Here is a 20,711-nt window from a genome sequence, read left to right on the forward strand (position 1 = left end):
GGGTGGGGGGAAGGGAGGGAAATGCACGGGACTATGGTGGTGGCACAGGGGTGATTTGGTGATGGGAAACCTGCGGGGATTACAATCGAGATGGAAAAAAAAAATGTGCAAAATGATGTAAAAATAAACTTTGTAATAATAAAAAAAAACTAGTTAGTTTACCTAAACAACCAAAATAGGGACTTCATGTGTCTCCCTTACCCATATGTTAGTTGGTACATTTGCATGTATGGAGTATTTTGTCTTTTAGAATTGGCTTAATGAGAATGTAAGTTGGGCTTTCTTTCTCCTTTAGTACATGTGAAAATGAAATTTGCCATAATTAATTTGGTGGTTAGCAGTAGACCGAAATAGCTGTATCTTGTTTTGATGTTGATTATGAGGCATAATTCTAGCAGTTTAAAAATATTTTGCTTATAATTTATTTGATATTAGAAAAACTGTAAGTTCTTGTAATTTAAGTAATGATTTCTTTCCAATAAGTCATCTGACCTGGACTATCAAGGAGTATACGAGAGATGGAAGACTTGACTCATCAATTTTGGTTTCATTCCTGCATTCATTACTATTATCCCATTTCCCCTTGAACAAGTTGTTCCTTTCAACCGCTTTTGATGAAATACTGGAACGTACTTTTTCACTTGAGTGATTTTCATAAATTAAAAGGAGCAGGAAAGTTAAATCCTAGGTTAATGATAACCATGTTGTATTATTTAATAGGCAGTGAAATCAACTGTGCAAACCATCACTGTTGGAGGCGTGAGCACATCACAGTTTAAGACAATTATTCCTCTGGCAACTGCTCCCAATGTCCAGCAGATTCAAGTGCCTGGAAGCAAGTTTCATTATGTCCGGCTTGTTACTGCCACAACAGCCAGCAGCTCAACCCAGCCAGTCAGTCAGAATCCCAGTACAAACACTCAGCCTCTTCAGCAAGGTTAGTAGCCATTTCTTAACAACAGTAATTGAAGTTTTGAACATTTGGTAAAGAACATTAGTCCTTTTTTGCTGAAGTCCTGCTTAAGTATAAAGTTTGAGTCAACAGCTAGGGAAGAGGCTAATAATATGGAATGATAGTTGAGTTAAACTAGAGTATTTCATTCTGCTAAATATTATCATCAGTTTGTAAGTGGCAATTTTATCACTGGCTTAAAGACCTACTGTTTTTGCCAGTGGAATAGATTTACATGGAACCACATTATCTTGTTTCTTTTGTAATATTTATTTGTTCATGCATACAAGAGCTGGGGTGTAGACCAGAAGTGCGGGGGAGGGTGTGTGAGATGATTCACTGGAGACAGAGTGGGGAGCAAAACAGGCAGATGTACTGAAATACACTGCTGAGGGAGCAGTGAGTAACACAGGGAAGGGTCTGCTGAGCCATGTGGACTACCTGCCTGGCCAGGATATCCAACTCAGTGGCTGCCTATAGCTTCAAAGTTCTGAGACTTAACCCCTTGCGCCACCAGGAAGGCCCTATTTATCTTATTTTCTAAACTGTTAAGTCACTTAATAGAGTCTGAGTTACCCAATATGTAGATAGTAAGAATTGCTTATTACTCTTATACTCACTTATTTGGATCTGTAATTATTAATAAAAAGTGATGAAAATGATCTGTTACTTTGCTTAGTTGTACTTTTCCTAGAGGACATTTCTGTGGGCCTTTCGTTTGTATTAACCCTTGTGCCACAGACTCACATATATAACCTTTCTCTGTATTTATATACTTGTAAAACAATTGAGTGATGTGTCAGGAGCAGAACAGCTTGTATTTTGGGGACTAATTTTCTTCTTTGGAAGATTGCTGAATATTCTACCTATGTCAAAAAACAGGTGATGGCAAGGGAATAAATTTGTTGTTTTCTGAGTGTAAACAAAAGAATGAATGACCACTTGTTTAACTCTTTCTTTTTTATTAAGGTATCATAAGTTGGAGCTCTCTATTGCCCGTAGCTAGCTCACTTAGGGGAATTGACAGAAAAAAAACCCTATATAAATATTTTTTTTTCATAAATTGCTGTAGGATGCACGAAGGAAACAGTATTTCAATGTGTATTGTATTAAAATTGGACGTAAGAAGTAATTACATTTTCTAATTTTTTTCCCCCTTTTTCGAGGTACCATTGGTTTACATCCTTGTTAGCATTTTTAAATATAGGATTTCCCGTGTTAGGGGTAGTCACCTTATCACAGCTACCACTAATGCACCCACAGTCTCCCTCCAAAGTCTATTTTTCTCTCCCCACCCTGCTTCCACTGTTCCCTCTTCTGGATGGTCAGATTTCAAGAGCTTAAAATTTTTCTTTGACCCTTTGTTTGGTTTCTTTGTGCTACACATACAAGGGGCACCATCAGTATTTGTCTTTCTCCTCTGGTTTATTTTGTTCAGCATAATCCCTTCCAGCTCCATCCATGTTGTTATAAACAGTATTCTCTAATTCTTTAAATTGATTTTGGAGGAAAATGAAACATATTGCCAACTAAGTGGAAGTAGGACATTTCATAATTCTGGTTTGTCCCCCCCCCCCCCCCAGATTCGTCCTTTTCCTATTTATGTCTGTTTCTGCTTCTATCTCTATCTGCTCTATGCCTCCTGGCTGTGTCTTCCCTCAGGACTCCTCTACTACTTTCTGCTTCCCTACATTTTTTTTCTGTCTGTTCTCTGTTCTCCCATATCTCTTGCTCCATCAAGTCTATCTTATTCACCCTCTTCACACTTAACTTTCATAGATAATAATATCAACCACATACTTTCTCTTACATCCACTATCATTTTTCTCTTTTTGTCTTTCTCTCCTAACTCATAAAAGATCTAGACTTACATAATATATGATTTTGCAGCAATAATGACCTAAATTTGCAATTTGTATTAAGAGATACACTAAGTAGTTACACTAGCTCATGAAATGTATTAATGTCTTTCTAAAGGCTTAACTCCTTATAGGGATTTACTTATCTTTCAAAGGGAATTGAGTTCATTTTGCATATTCCATTTTCTCACCAAAGTCTTAAGTCAGTATGAAAGGCTTCACCACATTAATTGTTGGTTGGATGGAAAGTAGCATAGTAAAGGACCCAGAAGAGTAATTGGTTAACCTCCTCACAGCGTAATCTTTCAGTATTTTGGTGAGGGAGGAAATAAACTTAAGAAATTAAAAAGTCAGGGCCTCACTGGTGGCGCAAGGAATTAAAGCATTGTGAATCTCTCATCTCAGCTACTGTAGCATGGGTCTGATCCCCAGCCAGAGAGGTGACCCACATGGCATAGCAGACCTCTTCTGTCTTGCCCACTGCACCCCTCAGTAGTGTATTTCAGTCATTCTGCCTGTTCTGCTCCCTACTCTCTGGTGAAGCTTCTCACCTTTCCCCTTTCCCTGAACCTCTGGCCTGTACCCCAGTTCTTGTATGCATAAGTAAGTCCTTTAAAAAAAAAAGAAATTAAGAAGCCTAAAGCATTTGTAGGTATGGGTTCTGAAATTTGAAGGGAGGTTACATAAAAATATTATTCAGAATTCCTGTTGAAGACAAAATTTTAAAACATGCCAATATCTATGAAAAATGCACTAGTAGTAATGTGGGATTGTACTTAGAAGTAAGGAGAAGAAGAAATCCAGATGGTAGTTATATAACACCAATCTTGCCCCCTTCCATAGGCATATTATGAAGGTATTTTCTGATCACTTCATTGATTCTAGAATGCCAAGTTTCAGTTAAACTCAGCATGCAGATGCCAAGCTAATGGAAACTTAAGAGTTCCCAACTCACCTTGCTGTGTGTGTTTAGCATGTTTGGGGGACAGTTGTACTTTCCTTATCATCGAACTGAGAATCATCCAAATCCCCACTTGGTGCTAGAGAGAGGCAGTGCATACTCCTCCCCCATTATTTTACAGACAACCAGGAAGTTCTTGACATTCATCTAGCTGCTGTGCTTTCAGAATCACAGCTTTGTGTACTTACAGAACAATGACCAGCATCTCCTCTCCAAGGAACAAGAGATGTGGGGAGTTTAGGCATCTGTGTTCCAACCACAAATTTCTTTTAATTGCTTTCAGTATTGCTGAGACCAGTCACAGTGGTTATTATGTCACTAAAATTAAAATAATTGAGAAGCATCGAAACAGAACAGAAAACAATTGCAAATCCAGTGTCCAGATCTCATTGTTCTGTGGTTCACCGTGACATATTATTTTTGTATAACAACTTTTATTGAGATAGAATTCATATATACCATAAAATGTACCCTTTTTGAGCATGTGGTTTAGTGGGTTTTAGTCTGTTTAGAGATAGGCAATCATTAACATTAAGCATTCACTTTTTCTAGAGGTCTCTTACCTACCTTCTCTTCCTCTCCTGGTAAGCTCTGTACTCAGCTCTGTACCCTACCAGATCAGAGTGCTCCATGGTGTTGTTCTCTAGCTGTCAGTCTTCCCATCCTCACCAAAATTAATAAATCCTGCTAGTGTTGTTAACAGCCTTTCTTTCCAAGAAAAAAAAATTTTTTTCTTGTTCAGAACAGTTTAGACTCCATTATCTCAGTCTCTCAGACCAGGCTTTAGGCCTTTTGCACAAATAAAACCACAAAGCTAGCCTATCTTTGTAAATCCCTCCCTTAGACTTTGGAAATGGGCAATAAACAGTATTAAAAATTGTCCTTCTTAATTCAAAAATATCTGCACCCCTATGTTTATTACAGCACTATTTACAATACGTAAAACCTGGAAACAATCCAAATGCCCCAAAATAGATGATTGGATCAAGATGATGTGGTGTACAACACAATGGGATACTACTCAGCAATCAAAAAGATAAACTCATACCATCTGCAGTAACATGGATGGAGCTAGAAGGGGTTATGCCCAGTGGAAAAATGTCAGAAGGATAAAGAAAAATTTTGGATGGTTTCATTGACAGGAGGAATATAGAGGAAACAAATAAAACATCAGGGGCAAAAATTATAACAATATGAAACAAAACAAGCAGATAATTATAAACCAGAGACATCCTGCAGGGGAGGAGGAGGGAGAGAGGGACTGAAGGAAGAGGGAGGAGCAGAGGAGAATGATGCCTCCAAGCAGATTGGGGCAAGTTCTGTGGGAACTATACCTGGGGGGGGGGGGGAGTTAACATTGTTTAAAAAGGAACAGCAATGTAACATATAAATAAATAAACTAGTTTAATTTAAAAAATTGTCATTTTGGTCCAAACATTTAGTGCCAGTGCCAACCCCTCTCTTGAATATCATTGCTGCATTTCTCCAGATCAGGTTTCATCTCCTCATCAAATCACCTCATCCTTGAATTTTTTGTTGTAATAGCTATCTTTTTCCCAGTCACTTAAAAGTTTTGCAGTGTTTTCCTTTCCTTTATTCTATACTTCCTGCCACCCGGCTGTTTGGTAATTCATGCTGCTTTCACCTCCACTTGTCTTTTGCACCTCCTCTGCTCTCTTTACTCCAACTACTGTCACTACAGATTAGACCCTGATGATAACTTGCACTCTTCTAACTTTTCTTGTTTCTTGCATTTCCATTATGTCTTTACACACTGCTGCAAATACTTTTCTTTTTTTCTGATAGTCCAGTAATATATCTGTACCTCAAAATTCTCAGAAACTTCTCACTGTCTGCTGAATTTAAAAATACAGGTTAAATATGCAGATTTCTACACTAGTATTTAAAGTCTTCATCAAATTAAACACAATTTGCTTTTCCCTGTGCTTACCCACTTTTTTTTTTTTTTTTAAGATTTAGTTATTTATATATACAAAAGCTGGGGTGAAGGCCAGAGGTGGTGGGAAAGGTGAGAGAGACAGTCAGGAGCAGAACATGTGGATTGACTGAAATAAACAGCTCAGGGTCATAGCTGGAAAAACAGGAGAGGTCTGGGGTTCTGTGTGGGTTAACTATGACTCTCTGGCCAGGAATCGAACTCATGCCACAGTGGCTAAAGATTGCTTCATGGTGCTGAGAGTTAACCGCTTGCACCACCAGGGAGACTCCTGCTTGCCCACTTTAACACTGCGTTTCAACCAAACTCATCAATATTTTGTGAATAAGCTTTGCTGCTTCCCAGGGTCAAGCCTACACTTCTTGTGCATCGAATGTCTTCTTCCAGCCGGTCCACTGTGAAATCCACCTCGGAAATTGCTCTCCATACATTCATTTTTATTCCCATTACGTTCGTGTTCTCTCTCCTTTGCATCTCACAGCACTTTCCTTTCAGAATCTATTTTATTTTGATCTAATCTGCTCTGCTAAAATGTAATCTCTGAGCGGGTGTGTTGTACTTTAGTTGCCTGGGAATACCACTGACAGTGCCATTCATATAGTAGTAACGGTTGTATTAATAATAATGATGGCACTAACATTTATTCAGTATCAACTATTAGGCAATTCTATTGACTTTTCGTGCGTTAACATGGCTAATCCTTATACCTTATAGGAGAGATTCTATTCCCAGATTGCTAAGGATATAGGCAAAAATAATATGAGTAGTAGATGAGTTAAGGGTAGTTGAAAGATTGTCCTTTATAAATAAAGATGGCTCCAAATATCAAACAAATGTAATTCTTTAAATTCTTTGATGAGGCTATCTTGCATGAACTAAGTTTATTTTTTTATTTTTATTTTTCAAAGATTTATTTATTTATGCATACAGAGATGGGGTACAGGCCAGAGGCACAGTGGCAGTGAGAGGATTCACCAGAGACAGAGTGGGGAGCAGAACAGGCTGACTGATGAAGTACCCTGCTGAGGGGAGCAGTGGGTGGGTCAGGAGAGGTCTGCTGCGCCATGTGGGTCAGCTCCTGGGCGGGGATCGAACTCATGCTGAAGTGGCTTTAGCTTCTTAGTGCTGTGTTTAAACCTGCTGCACCACCATGGAGGGCCTGTGTGAACTAAATTTTATAAATGTTTAAAATAATATTTTCTTTTAGTAATTGTTCCTTTTTTCCTCCCTTTTTTTTAAAAAAAGCAAAGCCAGTGGTGGTTAATACCACTCCAGTGCGGATGTCAGTTCCAATTGTCTCAGCACAGACTGTCAAACAAGTGAGTGTCACATAAATCCTTTCCTTAGACTTTTTCAAACAGGCAACTTACTTTTAAAACTGAAAGCTAAGATTAAGGCACAAGAGATGTGTATTGAGTTAGGAAGCTATAAAATTAATTTTTGTCATTGATACTTCCTTTCTTTTTAGGTTGTTCCAAAACCAATCAATCCAACTTCACAAATAGTTACTACCAGCCAACCACAGCAGCGGCTCATCATGCCTGCCACTCCACTGCCACAGATCCAGCCAAACCTCACCAACCTGCCACCAGGCACTGTGCTGGCACCGGCTCCAGGAACAGGGAATGTGGGTTATGCAGTGCTTCCGGCACAGTATGTTACTCAGGTATAAGGGGAGAGGTAGTCATTCCATTTCAGAAAGTATAATTGTATCTAAGATGTTTAGCACTATTACATTCTGAAGTTACTCAAAATATCTGATTCAGTATTAAAATGATTTTCTGAAAACTTGAAATGTTAACAGCATCTGAGGTGTTTTTTTTTCTTTAAGATTTTTATTTATTTATGCATACAAGAACTGTGGTACAAGCCAGAGGTGCAGGGGTGGTGAGAGCATTCACCAGAGCCAGAATGGGGAACAGAACAGCTGAAATACACCGCTGAGGGGAGCAGCAGGCAAGACAGGAGAGGTCTGCTATGCCCAGTGGGTCACCTCCCTGGCTGGAGATTGAACACGCTCTGAAGCACTTGTGGCTAGCTTTGAAGTGCTGAACTTTAAGCTGTTGCACCACCAGGGAGGGCCTTCTGAGTTTATTTTTATGTATATCTAACATTTAAAAAATATATAGCGTAAGTTTATATGTAAGTCAGATAACTTGGAGCTGAGAAGTTTGGTGAGAGGGCACGATCGTGTGGATATAGCAGAAAATAAAATCAGCAACATCGGTGCCTGCCTGTTGGCACAGAGTGTTACAGTGCAGCACTGTGAAGCTATCTGCAGCCACTGCAGGAGTTTGATCCCCGGCCAGGGAGCTGACCCACTCAGCAGACCTCTCTTATCTTGCCTGATGTTCCCCTGAGCAGTGTATTTTAGTCAGTCCACCTGTTGTGCTCCCCACTCTGTCTGTGGTGTGTCCACTCACCCCCTCCACACCTCTGGCATGTACCCTAGTTCGTGCATGCATAAATTCCTTAAAAAAAGAAAAGAAAGTCAATATCCAGTTGGATTTAGAAAAGGCTCTAATAAAGCTGTTCTCATTTGTGAATATGTTTTCTTGGAAAACAGGCTGTGAGATACATTTCCAGGTGATGTTCCTTTAGTGATCTGTTCAGATGCTCTCATCTAGTCATCCTTAGAATCAAAGCCATGCATTGTCTAGCTGACTGGCCTGGGTTAGGAGTGCTGCTTCTAGGAAGCAGGTGGAAGTTTTCTTTTACATCTAAGAATCAAGCAAATTAAAACCAGTTTTCAACTGTTGAATTCATCTCAGAATATGGGAGAAAAAGAGAAACATCTGTGTACTTCAGTAAAGTGAACTTTGTAGTACACTAAAAATCGTAGCACATTAAAAATTTACTGTCCAGAGTGATGTCTCATAAATACCTTTTGGAGTCATTTTTTGACAGTTTTATCAATGTATAATAAAATTCACCAATTTTAAGTATAACAACTTAATAGTCATAATTTTTACCATTAGCTTTTCATGTTCAGCCATCAGTATAAAAATTAATCTTAATTGTTGTGATGTAACTTTGATTTCCTGTAACTTGTGATGATCAATACAATACTATTTTATTTACAAGTAGACACAGTCCATTTTTCTAACCAATAGAAGTTTTGATAGTACTTTCAGGGCATTCATCTAGATATTCTGATATACATAGTCCTGTGTGAGAATATTTCTTTAAAGTTTTTATATTTCTCTGTTTTAATGAAATTTTATTAGCTTATAACACTGTCTAATTTTGGGGAGTACAGCTTCACACCATTACCTGTGTATAATCCTCACCTACCACCAAGGCTTTCTAGCCATTTCCAAGATATGATTGGCTCCTCTTCTTCTTCCTTCCCTTCTCCTCTGGTAACCACCTTAATTTTCACTATCTAAGACACATCTTTCTTGTGATATTAGTTAATTTGCTTTAGCTATTTATATTCCACATGTGAGAGATCATCCAGTTACCTTCTGACTTTTTTTTAGCATGATCCCCTTCAGTCCCATCCATGTTTTGCAAAAGACAAGATTTCATTTTTCTTAATAACTGTGTAATATTCCATCGAATACATATATCACATTTTAAAACATCCTTCAATGGACATTTATGTTATTTCCCTGTCTTAGCGACTTGAATAATGCTGCTGTGAACATAGAGAAGCATATATCTTCACAAATAAGTGTTTTTATAGTCTTTGGATAAAAAAGTAGGATTGGTATTGCTAGGTCATATGATATTTTAATTTTCAATTTTTTAAGGCTGTACCAGTATACATCCCACCAGCATGGGGGTTCCTTTCTCTTCACAGCTTTGCCACCTCCTATTTCTAGTCATTTTGATAGAAGCCATTTTCATAGGTGTGATTTTATATCTCATTGTGGTTTTGATTTTCATTTCCCTAAAAATGAAGTTGAATTTTTTATTTTTCATATATCCACTGATTATCTGTATGTCTTCTTTACATACGTGTCTATTTAAATCTGCCCATGCAAATATTTATTTTATTTGTGCCTTTCTTTACATGTAGCTGCAACAATCTTCATATGTGTCTATAGCAAGCAATTCTAACTTCACGGGCACACCTGGTATCCAGACCCAGGCAAGACTTCCATTCAATGGGTGAGTATTTTGAAACTATGTTAGTGACATTGTTAGATCAGGCTAAATGTGGCATCAGGTATATTATTTCAAAATATATTTGATTTATATCTCACCTCAAACTCAAGGGAGTGTGTCTCTATAATACCTTTCAATTTGAAATACTTCAAACAGAAAAGTTACAAGGATAGTTGGAGAACTTTCCTATCTTTTACTTGGATTTAGTCCCATTCATTTTAATTCTTTCTTTTATCCTTTAAATGATAGCAAGTAGTTTTTAAGTTGTTATGTTAGGTATTTTTTTCTTTATTTTTTATTCTGTTAATTGGCACCTTTGTAGGATTGGTTTAGAAACAGTGCTTAGTTACATGGAACCAGTTTACCTCTCTCCTCCTAAATTTCAGTCTCTCACATAGTGCTTTATCCTCACTACCAATCATAATTGAACTCCAGAAGTTTTGGGGAGATTTAAGTTTTGGTTCATTCATTTATATGCAGTGGAGTATTCTATAGAAACTATTAATAACATCTATAAAATATTATTTGTAAATCTCAGACTTGCTGTATCTTTTCTTATCACATGCTTTTGAATGTGATATAAATGAAACTGACATAAGAAACTTTTTTTTAACACTTTAAGTTTTATTTTAAGAGGAATTGCAAGATAGAAGATTCAGTTTTAAATTGGTAACTGTAATTGATTAAAATGCATATCTTTGGTCTATGTCTCAATAGCATAATCCCATCAGAGTCTGCCAGTCGGCCCAGAAAACCCTGTAATTGTACAAAGTCGCTGTGTCTGAAGTTGTAAGTCTTTTTCTTGTACAACCGCTTTTAAAAATAGTTAACTAAAAATTATTTTTCTTAAAATGTAATTAATTTACTTTTAACTGAGGTAATTTTGGGGTATCCTCATTAGGTATTACCACCATGGTATATATACCCACTACCAGCTCACCCATCTTTCACCACCATAACAAATTTCATAAGTCTAGTAATTTAAAATAATATGTAGGTGTCTATAAGCATATGTGACAGTGTAAAAATACTCTTTTATTCATTCAAAAAGAAATAATTTTAGTTTTCACCATAGGTGAGGCATTAGCATAGGGGTTAGGGACACAGTAGCCTGAGACAGATATAGGCTCTGTCCTTAGTAATAACAATTTTGATCTTGTTTCTGACCTTTTTTTTCCTCTCCTAAATGAGGTAATACTCTAAGCAGTATAAAAGTTGTCAGATTAGGGGCCTCCCTGGTGGTGCAGGGGGTTAAGTTTCAGCACTGTCAGCTATCAGCAGCCATGACAGCATGAGTTGATTCCCATTCTGGGAGCACAGCAGACCTCTCCTGTCTCACCTTCTGCTCCCCTCAGCAGTGTATTTTAGTATATCAGCCTGTTCTGTTCCCCACTTTGTCTCTGGTGAATCCTTTCATCACCCATAACCCCACACTTCTGTCCGGTACCCTAGTTCTTGCATGCATAAATAAATAAGTTAAAAATTTTTTGACAGAGGGCTCTCCCTGGTGGCACAGTGGGTTAAAGCACAGCATCGAGAAGCTAAAGTCACTTCAGCATGAGTTCAGTCCCCACCCCAGAGTGATCCACAAGCCATGGCAGGCCTCTCCTGACCCATCCGCTGCTCCCCTCAGCAGTGTACTTTATCAGTCGGCCTGTTCTGCTCCCCACTCTGTCTCTGGTGAATCTTCTCACCACCCCTGCACCTCTGGCTTGTACCCCAGCTCTGTATACATAAATAAATAAATCTTTTTTAAAAATTGACAGAAACAGTAAAATAAAAAGTGTTGGTGTTCTAGAGGATTCAAGCATGACTAGTCAAGTAGACAGGTTCCATAGTAGTATAGCCATGTATTTTCTTTTCTATGATTTTGAAATAATTTATTCTGGGAACATATAAAAACCACATTACCCTAAGTTTCTAAATCAAAGTTTGAGGAAATTTAATTTTTATCCTTATCAAGTAGTTAACAATCAATATATGATGTTTATTCTATAAGTAGGTGTCTTGAAGTACTGTTTCACTGCATATATAATGCTGTTCAATCAGATTATTTCTAGTTTTAACAATGACTTATACTAATTTTTGTATTCCAGATACTGTGATTGCTTTGCAAATGGTGAATTTTGCAATAATTGCAATTGTACTAATTGTTATAACAATTTGGAACATGAAAATGAAAGGCAAAAAGCAATAAAGGTGATTATTTTTTATTTCATTTGACTAATAAAAATTTTTCAATTTCACCTTTTTTTTAAAAAAAGGAAATAAATTGTTTCACATTCAAAGTTAATTCCCTTTGCAATGTTTTAAATTTAATCTACTGTGATTAACTTCATTTGATATTTGCTCTGTTTCGATAGGCATGCCTTGACAGAAATCCAGAAGCATTTAAGCCTAAAATTGGAAAAGGAAAGGAGGGAGAATCAGATCGACGTCACAGCAAAGGATGTAATTGCAAACGATCAGGATGTCTTAAAAACTACTGTGAATGCTATGAGGTAAGGTGCTGGTTGAGGAAAAAAATCTATCTTTTGACAATTTTGGGTTGTCAGAAAAGTCATTAAGTAGTTTGCTTGAAAAACAGGAAAATTGTATCATGACTATTCCAACACCCAGTAACTTTAGGAAGGTCATACTAAAAAAATTTACTTCAAAATTGGGAAACTTTGCTGTTGCAGTTTGACTGTATCATCAACCCAAGCACCTTAATTTGAATATTACCTTCTCGGCTCTCAAAAAAGACTTCAGAAGAAAGATACTTTGGTTTTGTCTTTATAGCTTTAGGTGTTATTAACTGATTTACTGGCTCATACTTTTTGATCATCACATCTGGAAGTATATAGAGTATAGGTCAGTTCATTAATTTTTTTAAAAAAATATTTACTTATGCATACAGAAGTGGGGGTACAGCCAGAGGTATAGGGGCGGTGAGAGTCTTCACCAGAGACAGAATGGGGAGCAGAACAGGCAGATCAACAAAGTACACTGCTGAGGGGAGCAGCGGGCGAAACAGGAGAGGTCTGTCACAACCTGTGGATCACCTCTGGGGTGGGAGATCGAACTCACACTGAAGTGGCTGCAGCTAGCTTGCAGTGCTTCATCCTAACCCGTTGCACCACCAGGGAGGGCCATCAGTTCATAATTTTATTTATTTATTTATTTACAGATTCTCTTATTTTTTTTATAATATAATAGTTTATATCATTTTGTACATTTTTTTTTCATCTCAATTGTAATCCCCCTGGGTTTCCCATCACCGAGTCACCCATATGCCTGTTCGTTAATTTTTAAAAACTAATACCAAAGTAGATTAGAAGCTCAATTAAAGGGCAGTGTTAGCCAGGCCAGTGGGGGAATAAATGTGCCAGACTGCATCCCTTAGTGCTGTACTGAAAGTAAACGTTTATCTTGTCCAAAATGCTAGCAGTGCCCAGAGAAGAATAGTGTTTTGTGGAGAGCAGTTAAAAAGTGAGCATTGTGGGTAGAAAAGTTAAGAAATGTGCATTGTGAGTATAAACATAGAAAAGGAGAAATATGGACAATTGCAAGATGAGGTTGTTGTTCATTATAAGGTGATTGCATCCATTTTTCTCACTTCACTTTCCTATTGAACTGACATCTAAAATGTATGGGCCAGGTGTCTTTTCTGGAGAATGTAGTTGATGTTCTGCTATGAAAAAAAATCTCCTTTAAACAAAGTTAACAATCTAGTCATGCCCAAGACTAAACTTGGATTACTTTCATTGGTTTCTTGATGTACTTGAAACTGAAACTCTTTGCTGACAGTCTTGACTTGAGTCATTGCTACCATCAGGCCTCTTGTAATTGTATTTTCATTCTTTCAGATTTGATGTTCAGGGGAAACCTTATTTTTAGTTTTTGCTTAAGGCCTACCCTATTACACTTGGTAAGATAACACCAACAGGGGTTGCTCTCTCCCCTGCTGAGGTTTTCGCTGCTACCTCAGGAAAATGTGCTTGTAGTGTCCTCTCATGTACAAAATATGTCACTGTAAGATTGTGTGTACTGTATTCTCTGAGTAGTGGATTTAACTTACATATTTCAAGGGTTAAATACTCAAGTATAGTAAAGTAACATCTTGTTAGTCCTAAGTCAGTACAAGTGAAGATTGTGTGATCAAGCTTATTTTCAAAAGTCTCTTAAGTAATATTTCAAAGTCCAAAATCCAGTCATTTCCATCCACTGTTAGAAAAGATTGATTCTTTTGTTTGAAAATCTGATAAAATAGGTGGTTCTATTCAAAAGCCATGTCATGCATATATAGCAATTTATACCAGGCACTATTTTTGATTAAGCTATCAGACCAAGTCTATGAAAAGAGAAGAGGTGGAAATTGTTGCAAAGCTGGGTCAAGAAGGCAAAGAAATCTTTTCATATATATGGCATTGAGCAGTTGATAGCATATGGAATTCAGATACACATGGACTAATTTCATTGAGTTGTTTAATAAATCTGTGGACTAAAAGAATTAGAAAAGATAGTGGACTGTCTGGAAAATATGATGAGAGGTGCCTCCTTGGTGGCTGAGGGCTTAAGTCTCAGCAGTATTGCCCAGAGGGCCCACCGTGACTCCTGAGTTGATGGCCCGGCCAGGGAGCTAACCCACACATGGCACAGCAGACCTCTCCTATCTTGCCTGCAGCTCCCCTCAGCAGTGTAATTCAGTAAAATCTGTCTGCTCTGTTCCCCACCATGTCCCTGATGAATCCTTTCATCCCTGCATCTCTAGCCAACAACCCAGTTTTTCTATGCAGAAATAAATAAGACCGAAAAAATAAGAAAGTGTTATAAGAGAATCTTTGACATTCAGGACATTACAAAATGTCTAATAACTAATACGTTGTTCCAAACAATTCAAAAATGGAAGAACACAGAATACACAAAACTGTGACGAGCAGTAGCTAATTGGCTCACTCTGCATCAGCTATGATGCTGTCTCACAGTTAATGTTCAATGGAATCATTGAATCATCTTTTTTAGTCCTATTGCCTCTGGATAACACATATTCCTTTCACCTACTTTTTCATGGCAGGTTGATTGAATGTGTGGGGTATCCCCATGAAGTGGTTATATCTTTTTTTATGAATTCTCCAGTCTTTTTTTTTATTGTTTCTGACCACAGAAGAAGTTGAATTAGCAAAGCTAAATGCATGCCTGATTTTCTGAGATGTAATTAGTACCTTTGTTACAGTTCTAAACACTAAATCTTTTTCCCTTTTAGGTCAGGGATTTTATATCTTCATCATTAGATGCTTATCAAGTGTTGCTTTAGTTAAGAACCCAGACTCAGAGTAACCCAATTAACTCAACCTGTATATCCATTTTTTTTTTCCTCTTGGTAAATGGGATTTATTAGTGTACTGTAAGAAAGGTAAATGTTTTAAGTCTTGCTATCTTGGCATGCCAGATGATCCATTTACCTTGCTAGGTGCTATGGAGAACAAGGATAGTAGTAGTATTTATTTATTTAATTGACATGGGTTCAGTGAAGGAAATGCAGCTGACAGAAGATTCCCAGATTTACTAAGAGTAAGGGAAATGTACATTAAAGAACTAGAAGATCTTCACTTTCCAATCCCCAAATCAGACAGTAAACATTGAAAAGAGCTGTAGCATACATCATTGAAGGGAATTTAGGAAAGGCTTCCCTTATACAGTGCTGATGAGATGTAAGGTGCTATGGTAACTTTTTGAAAAATAATCTGGTCTAAATACAAGTGGGCCCTCCCTGGTGGCTCAACAAGTTAAAGCACAGCATTCTGAAGCTTTTGCAGCCACTGAAGCATGCCTTCGATCCCTGGCTAGGGAAGTGACCCCCAAATGGTGTGGCACACCTGTGCTGATGCACCCGTTGCTCCCCTCAGCAGTATATTTCAGTACATCTGCCTATTCTGCTCCCCACTCTGTCTCTGTGAATGCTCCTACCCCCCACAATTCTGGCCTGTATCCCCATTCTGTATGCATACATAAATAAATCTTCAAAAAACAAGAGTAAAATACATGTGCCAGTGACTGCAATTTGAGAAATTTTGCTCATAGAAATAAAAGCATAATAACATTAAAAATCATTTTAATGTGGGGCCCTCCCTGGTGGTGCAGCGGGTTAAAGCACAGCACTGAGAAGCTAAAGCCACCTCCGCATGAGTTCTTCGATTCCCGCCTGCCCCAGAGGTGACCACATGGCGTGGCAGACCTCTCCTGACCCGCCCGCTGCTCCCCTCAGCAGTGTACTTCGTCAATCTGCCTGTTCTGTTCCCCACTCTGTCTCTGGTGAAACCTCTCACCACCCCTGAGCCTCTGGCCTGTACCCCAGTTCTGTATGTACAAATAAATAAATCTTAAAAAAAAAAAAAATCATTTTAATGTGGGCCCTCCCTGGTGGCGCAGTGGGTTAAAGCACAGCACTAAGAGGCTTAAACCACTTCCACATGAGTTTGATCCCCACCTGCCCCGGAGGAGCTCCACATGGCATGGCAGACCTCTCCTGACCTGTCCGCTGCTCCCCTCAGCAGTGTACTTCGTTGATCTGCCTGTTCTGCTTCCCACTCTGTCTCTGGTGAATCCTCTCACCCTCCGCATCTCTGGCCTATACCCCAGTTCTATATGAATAAATAAATAAATCTTTAAAAAATAAAAGCATTTAATGTATTGTTTGTAGTATTCAAGAACTGGAAATAAATACCAATCAATAGGGAAACAAATGCCCAACTGAAATGTGGCCCATAACAGTGACTAGTACCTACCCAGCCATCAAATAGAATAAATTTATTCCATGCTAGATGATGTAGAAGAAAGGATTCCATGAGGTAGAACAATGAAAAGGAGATGCAGAAAAGGATATATGACTGTAAAATCCAGGAAAAAGTTGATAGATGTGTTTGTAGGTTGATACAAGAACATGTGCAGTCTGTTTTTTATAAACATACACATACACTTTCTAAATTTTTTTTGAAGATTTATTTATTCATACAGAACTGGGGTACAGGCCAGAGGTACAGGGGCAGTGAGAGGATTCTCCAGAGACAGAGCGGGGAGCAGAACAGGCAGATCTACAAAGTACTGCTGAGGGGAGCAGCGGGCATGTCAGGAGAGGTCTGCCATGTCATGTGGATCACCTCCGGGGCTGGCGGGGATTGAACTCATGCTGAAGTGGCTTTAGCTTCTTAGCGCTGTGACTTAACCCTCTGTGCCACCAGGGAGGGCCTCTTTCTAAATTTTTATGTATTTTTGCATAGAAGAAACTGAAGTTCATCTATGGAGAGCAGAACAGGTGAATTGACTGAAATCCACTGCTGAGGGGAGCAGTGGGCGAGACTGGGAAGGTCAGCTATGCCACATGGGTTACCTCCCTGGCCAGGGATAGAACTCAAACCTTAGCCAGTGATGGCCCTGAAGACATAACCCCCTAGGCCATCAGGGAGGCTCAACGTATATATATTTTACATGAAAGCTCACAGTGTTTTATTATAATATGGAATTTGGTGAGAGGTGAGAAACTCATACTAAAAACAGCACTATCTTTTTTTTTTTAATTTTTTTAAATTTTACTTTATAACAGTTTATTTTTACATCATTTTGTACATTTTTTTTTTCCATCTCAATTGTAATCCCCGCGGGTTTCCCATCACCAAGTCACCCGTGTGCCATCACCATAATCCCGAAAACAGCACTATCTTTAATGTGGGGCCCTCCTTGGTGGCATAGCAGGTTAAAGCACAGCACGGTGAAGCTATCCACTGCAGCACGAATATGATCCCTGGCCAGGGAGGTGACCCACATGGCAGACTCCTGACCCACTCCCTGCTCTCTTCGGTGATTTGATTAAGGTGGCTGAATTCTGGGTAACTCAAAAAAAATTTTTTTAATGTTTCATTCAGATTCTTTATAAAGAAGATGTTATTCATATCAAAAGGAGAAGCTGTAGTGGGTGGGGTAGATCGATATGAAAAGGACTCATACACAAACCCTGTATAAGCACGTTCAGTCTTGTCCATATGCACCTGGCTCTTCAGTGCTTGTCAGCAAGAGGTGTTTCCACTTTATCTTATGTCCTCTCACCGGTTCTCTTCTCTGTTGATTAAGCGTGGAGTCTACTTGCAGTAATGTCTTTCGGTTTTGATTTGGGAGCTTTTCTTTTGTAAATTTTTTAGGCAAAAATAATGTGTTCCTCAATATGCAAATGTATTGGCTGTAAAAATTTTGAAGAAAGCCCAGAAAGAAAGACATTGATGCACTTGGCAGATGCTGCTGAAGTGAGGGTCCAGCAACAAACAGCAGCGAAGACAAAGTTATCCTCTCAAATTTCGGACTTGCTCACTAGGCCAACACCAGCTTTGACTAGCGGAGGAGGAAAGTAAGTCAATCTTCCACCTTTTTTTGTAGTTTTACATCAATATTTCTGTTTCAGTAAAGCTTCCTTTTGAGGGCAAAATGTAGTTCAGACTTTTGGCTTTTATAAACCTAGTTTTTGTATTTTCTTTCTGTCTTTGGTTGCTTGTTTGATATAGAGAAGTTTAAAGTTAATAGTATACCATAGTTTATGATGCTTAATTTGATTTCTCCCGATTGAGGTATTTGACACATTCCTTAGAAAATCAAATTATACCTTTTACTAGTATCATTATTCATATTTTTTTGTATCTTCTTACCTTCTTGCTTTTTTCATGTCCTTGCAGTACTTTCCCCATACCTATCATATCACACACTGTTCACTGGAGTGCCTTATTTCACTAGTCTCCTGAGTTTTGGAGTAAAAAAAGCTTTATAATGTCAGGCTGACCTAAGTTTAAATACTGTCAGTGCTTTCAGCACTTTATTAACACACTCGCTAACCCACTGAGCTAACCGGTCACTCCCGCTCTTAGCACTCTATGAATGAGACAAGCATGCGGTGTCTGAGTTCTGATTTCTTACCCTTCAAGTCACCCTTGCCACAGAGCTGAGAGGAGCTCAGCATTTCTGTCTCCGTATTTGGCAGGGACTGATGCAACATAGCTTGCTGTCTCGGATGTGTAATAGTTTTTTACAGTTTTTCTTTAATTTGAGAGATTATTAAATGGATTGCGTTGCAAATGATCTTTATTTAAAATGCCTAAATTGAAATAAGATGCATTTTGTTTTAAAAAGCAAGACTTCCTTGTACTATATGTACAGGTTTTAGTTTAAAGAAAGCTTAAAACTAGAATGTAATTAGGAAAAGGTTTGCTACATCGACTAAATTAAGTGGAATGGTCAGGCACCTTAATAGGGGTTATAATCTTTCTTGTCCTCTGCTCCCAATAATTTTTGGAGTTATTTAATCTAATATTTGCCTGGACATTAAAGACATTGCTACACTAAAATATTTACAATTATGTTTTCACTTTGGAAATCTGCCTGTGTTACTATGTAGAATAAGAGAAAATGAAGTAATATGCTATAATTAAAACTATGTAAATAAGTCATACCTGATTGTTAACAAGCTTTGTCTTTGAGTGGCAAAAATTTGAATTTACAGTTCTGTAATTTTCAAATATTACATAATGAGCATTACTATTACATAGTGCTAGTAATCATCGATATTATTCTAATAGTCACATTCTTGCAATATATTTGCTTTTTTATATTTTAAAGATATTTTTACAGTTGAATAGCAGCCTAAATCTTTGCTTGCCCTCTCTTGTCTTAATGGGCCCTAATTTCAGGCTTGATATTTTGTTCTGCATTTTCTACCTATTCATGACTTCTTATAGGTGACCGAGTTGTCTGGTTTATCTTGGAAAGGAAATCTCGACTATAGTATAGCAAACCTTAGGATAAGTTGCTCTAATAGAAGACTTAATATTAATAGTTCAGGTGTTTATGAATGAAACTCCACATGCAGAGCAACATTTAGTTTTTCTTTTAATTTTTGAAATGGAACAATGCAAAACTTTATCATGTACAGGAATATGAGAAAGTGCTTTATTTTTGGTGTTATCTAGGAGAAGATAGTGGTTTCAGTTCCATTACTCACTTCATTCATTTAATGATTATTCTTGGCATGTCCTTGTGGGAGGCTCTGTTGTAGGCAGTGAAGAAATAGCAGTAAGTAAAACAGCCAGTTCCTGGAGCATACATTAATGAATTGGGAGGATGTCTGTGATAGAAATATCTGGTCAGCATGTAGAATTGCATCTTTACATGTAAACACCTTCAAATGTTTAGATACTAAGATGTAATGTAAAGTATATATACAACTTAACAATTTTTTTTATGTATTAGTTTATTTTTACATCATTTTGCACATTTTCCCATCTCATTTGCAATCCCCTTGGGCTTCCCATCACCAAATCACCCATCACCATAGTTTAGTGCATTTCCCTCCTCCTGCTGTTTTTGATCCCATCCCCCACTCCACTTCTACAAATTGTTTCTGGTGTATAGCTGTTCATCATTATCATTATTTTCTCACCTGTTCTGTTATATTCCTGCTATGAGAGAAGCCATCCGGTATTTTTCCTTTTCTTTCTGGCTTATTTCACTAAGCATGAACTTTTCCAGTTCCATCCATGTTGCTACAAAAGACATGTTGTTTTTTTTTTTGGTTGCTGAGTAATATTCCATTGTGTATATATGTCTTTTTAATTCAGTCATCCATTTTTGGGCATTTGGGCTGTTTCCACATCTTTCCAGTTGTGAATAAAGCAGCAGTAACAATGGCGGTGCAGGTGTCTTTTTGAATCAGTGTTTTTGTGTCTTTTGTGTAGATACCTAGGAGTGGGATTGCTGGGTCATATGGAAGCTCCACGTTTAGCAGTTTGAGGAACCTCCAGTTTTCCATAGTGGTTGCACTAGTTGCATTCCCACCAGCGGTGCAGGAGAGTT

The 20,711-nt window shown here is 38.0% G+C and overlaps 1 protein-coding gene across 2 annotated transcripts in view; it reads left to right on the top strand.

Annotated features, from left to right (window-relative positions):
• Positions 1-20,711, top strand: part of LIN54 (lin-54 DREAM MuvB core complex component) — a 75,639-nt gene that overhangs the window by 50,055 nt on the left and 4,873 nt on the right. For both annotated transcript variants that reach the window (XM_012724254.1, XM_004681151.2), the window contains exons 5-12: positions 721-937; positions 6,975-7,048; positions 7,198-7,395; positions 9,754-9,845; positions 10,560-10,631; positions 11,939-12,041; positions 12,206-12,343; positions 18,017-18,219. In XM_012724254.1, coding sequence (XP_012579708.1) covers positions 721-937; positions 6,975-7,048; positions 7,198-7,395; positions 9,754-9,845; positions 10,560-10,631; positions 11,939-12,041; positions 12,206-12,343; positions 18,017-18,219 — 1,097 coding nt within the window. The remainder of the gene's footprint in view (positions 1-720; positions 938-6,974; positions 7,049-7,197; positions 7,396-9,753; positions 9,846-10,559; positions 10,632-11,938; positions 12,042-12,205; positions 12,344-18,016; positions 18,220-20,711) is intronic.

Source organism: Condylura cristata, unplaced genomic scaffold (genome assembly GCF_000260355.1).
Source record: "Condylura cristata isolate star-nosed mole 26May11 unplaced genomic scaffold, ConCri1.0 scaffold00012, whole genome shotgun sequence".
Lineage (NCBI taxonomy): Eukaryota > Metazoa > Chordata > Mammalia > Eulipotyphla > Talpidae > Condylura > Condylura cristata.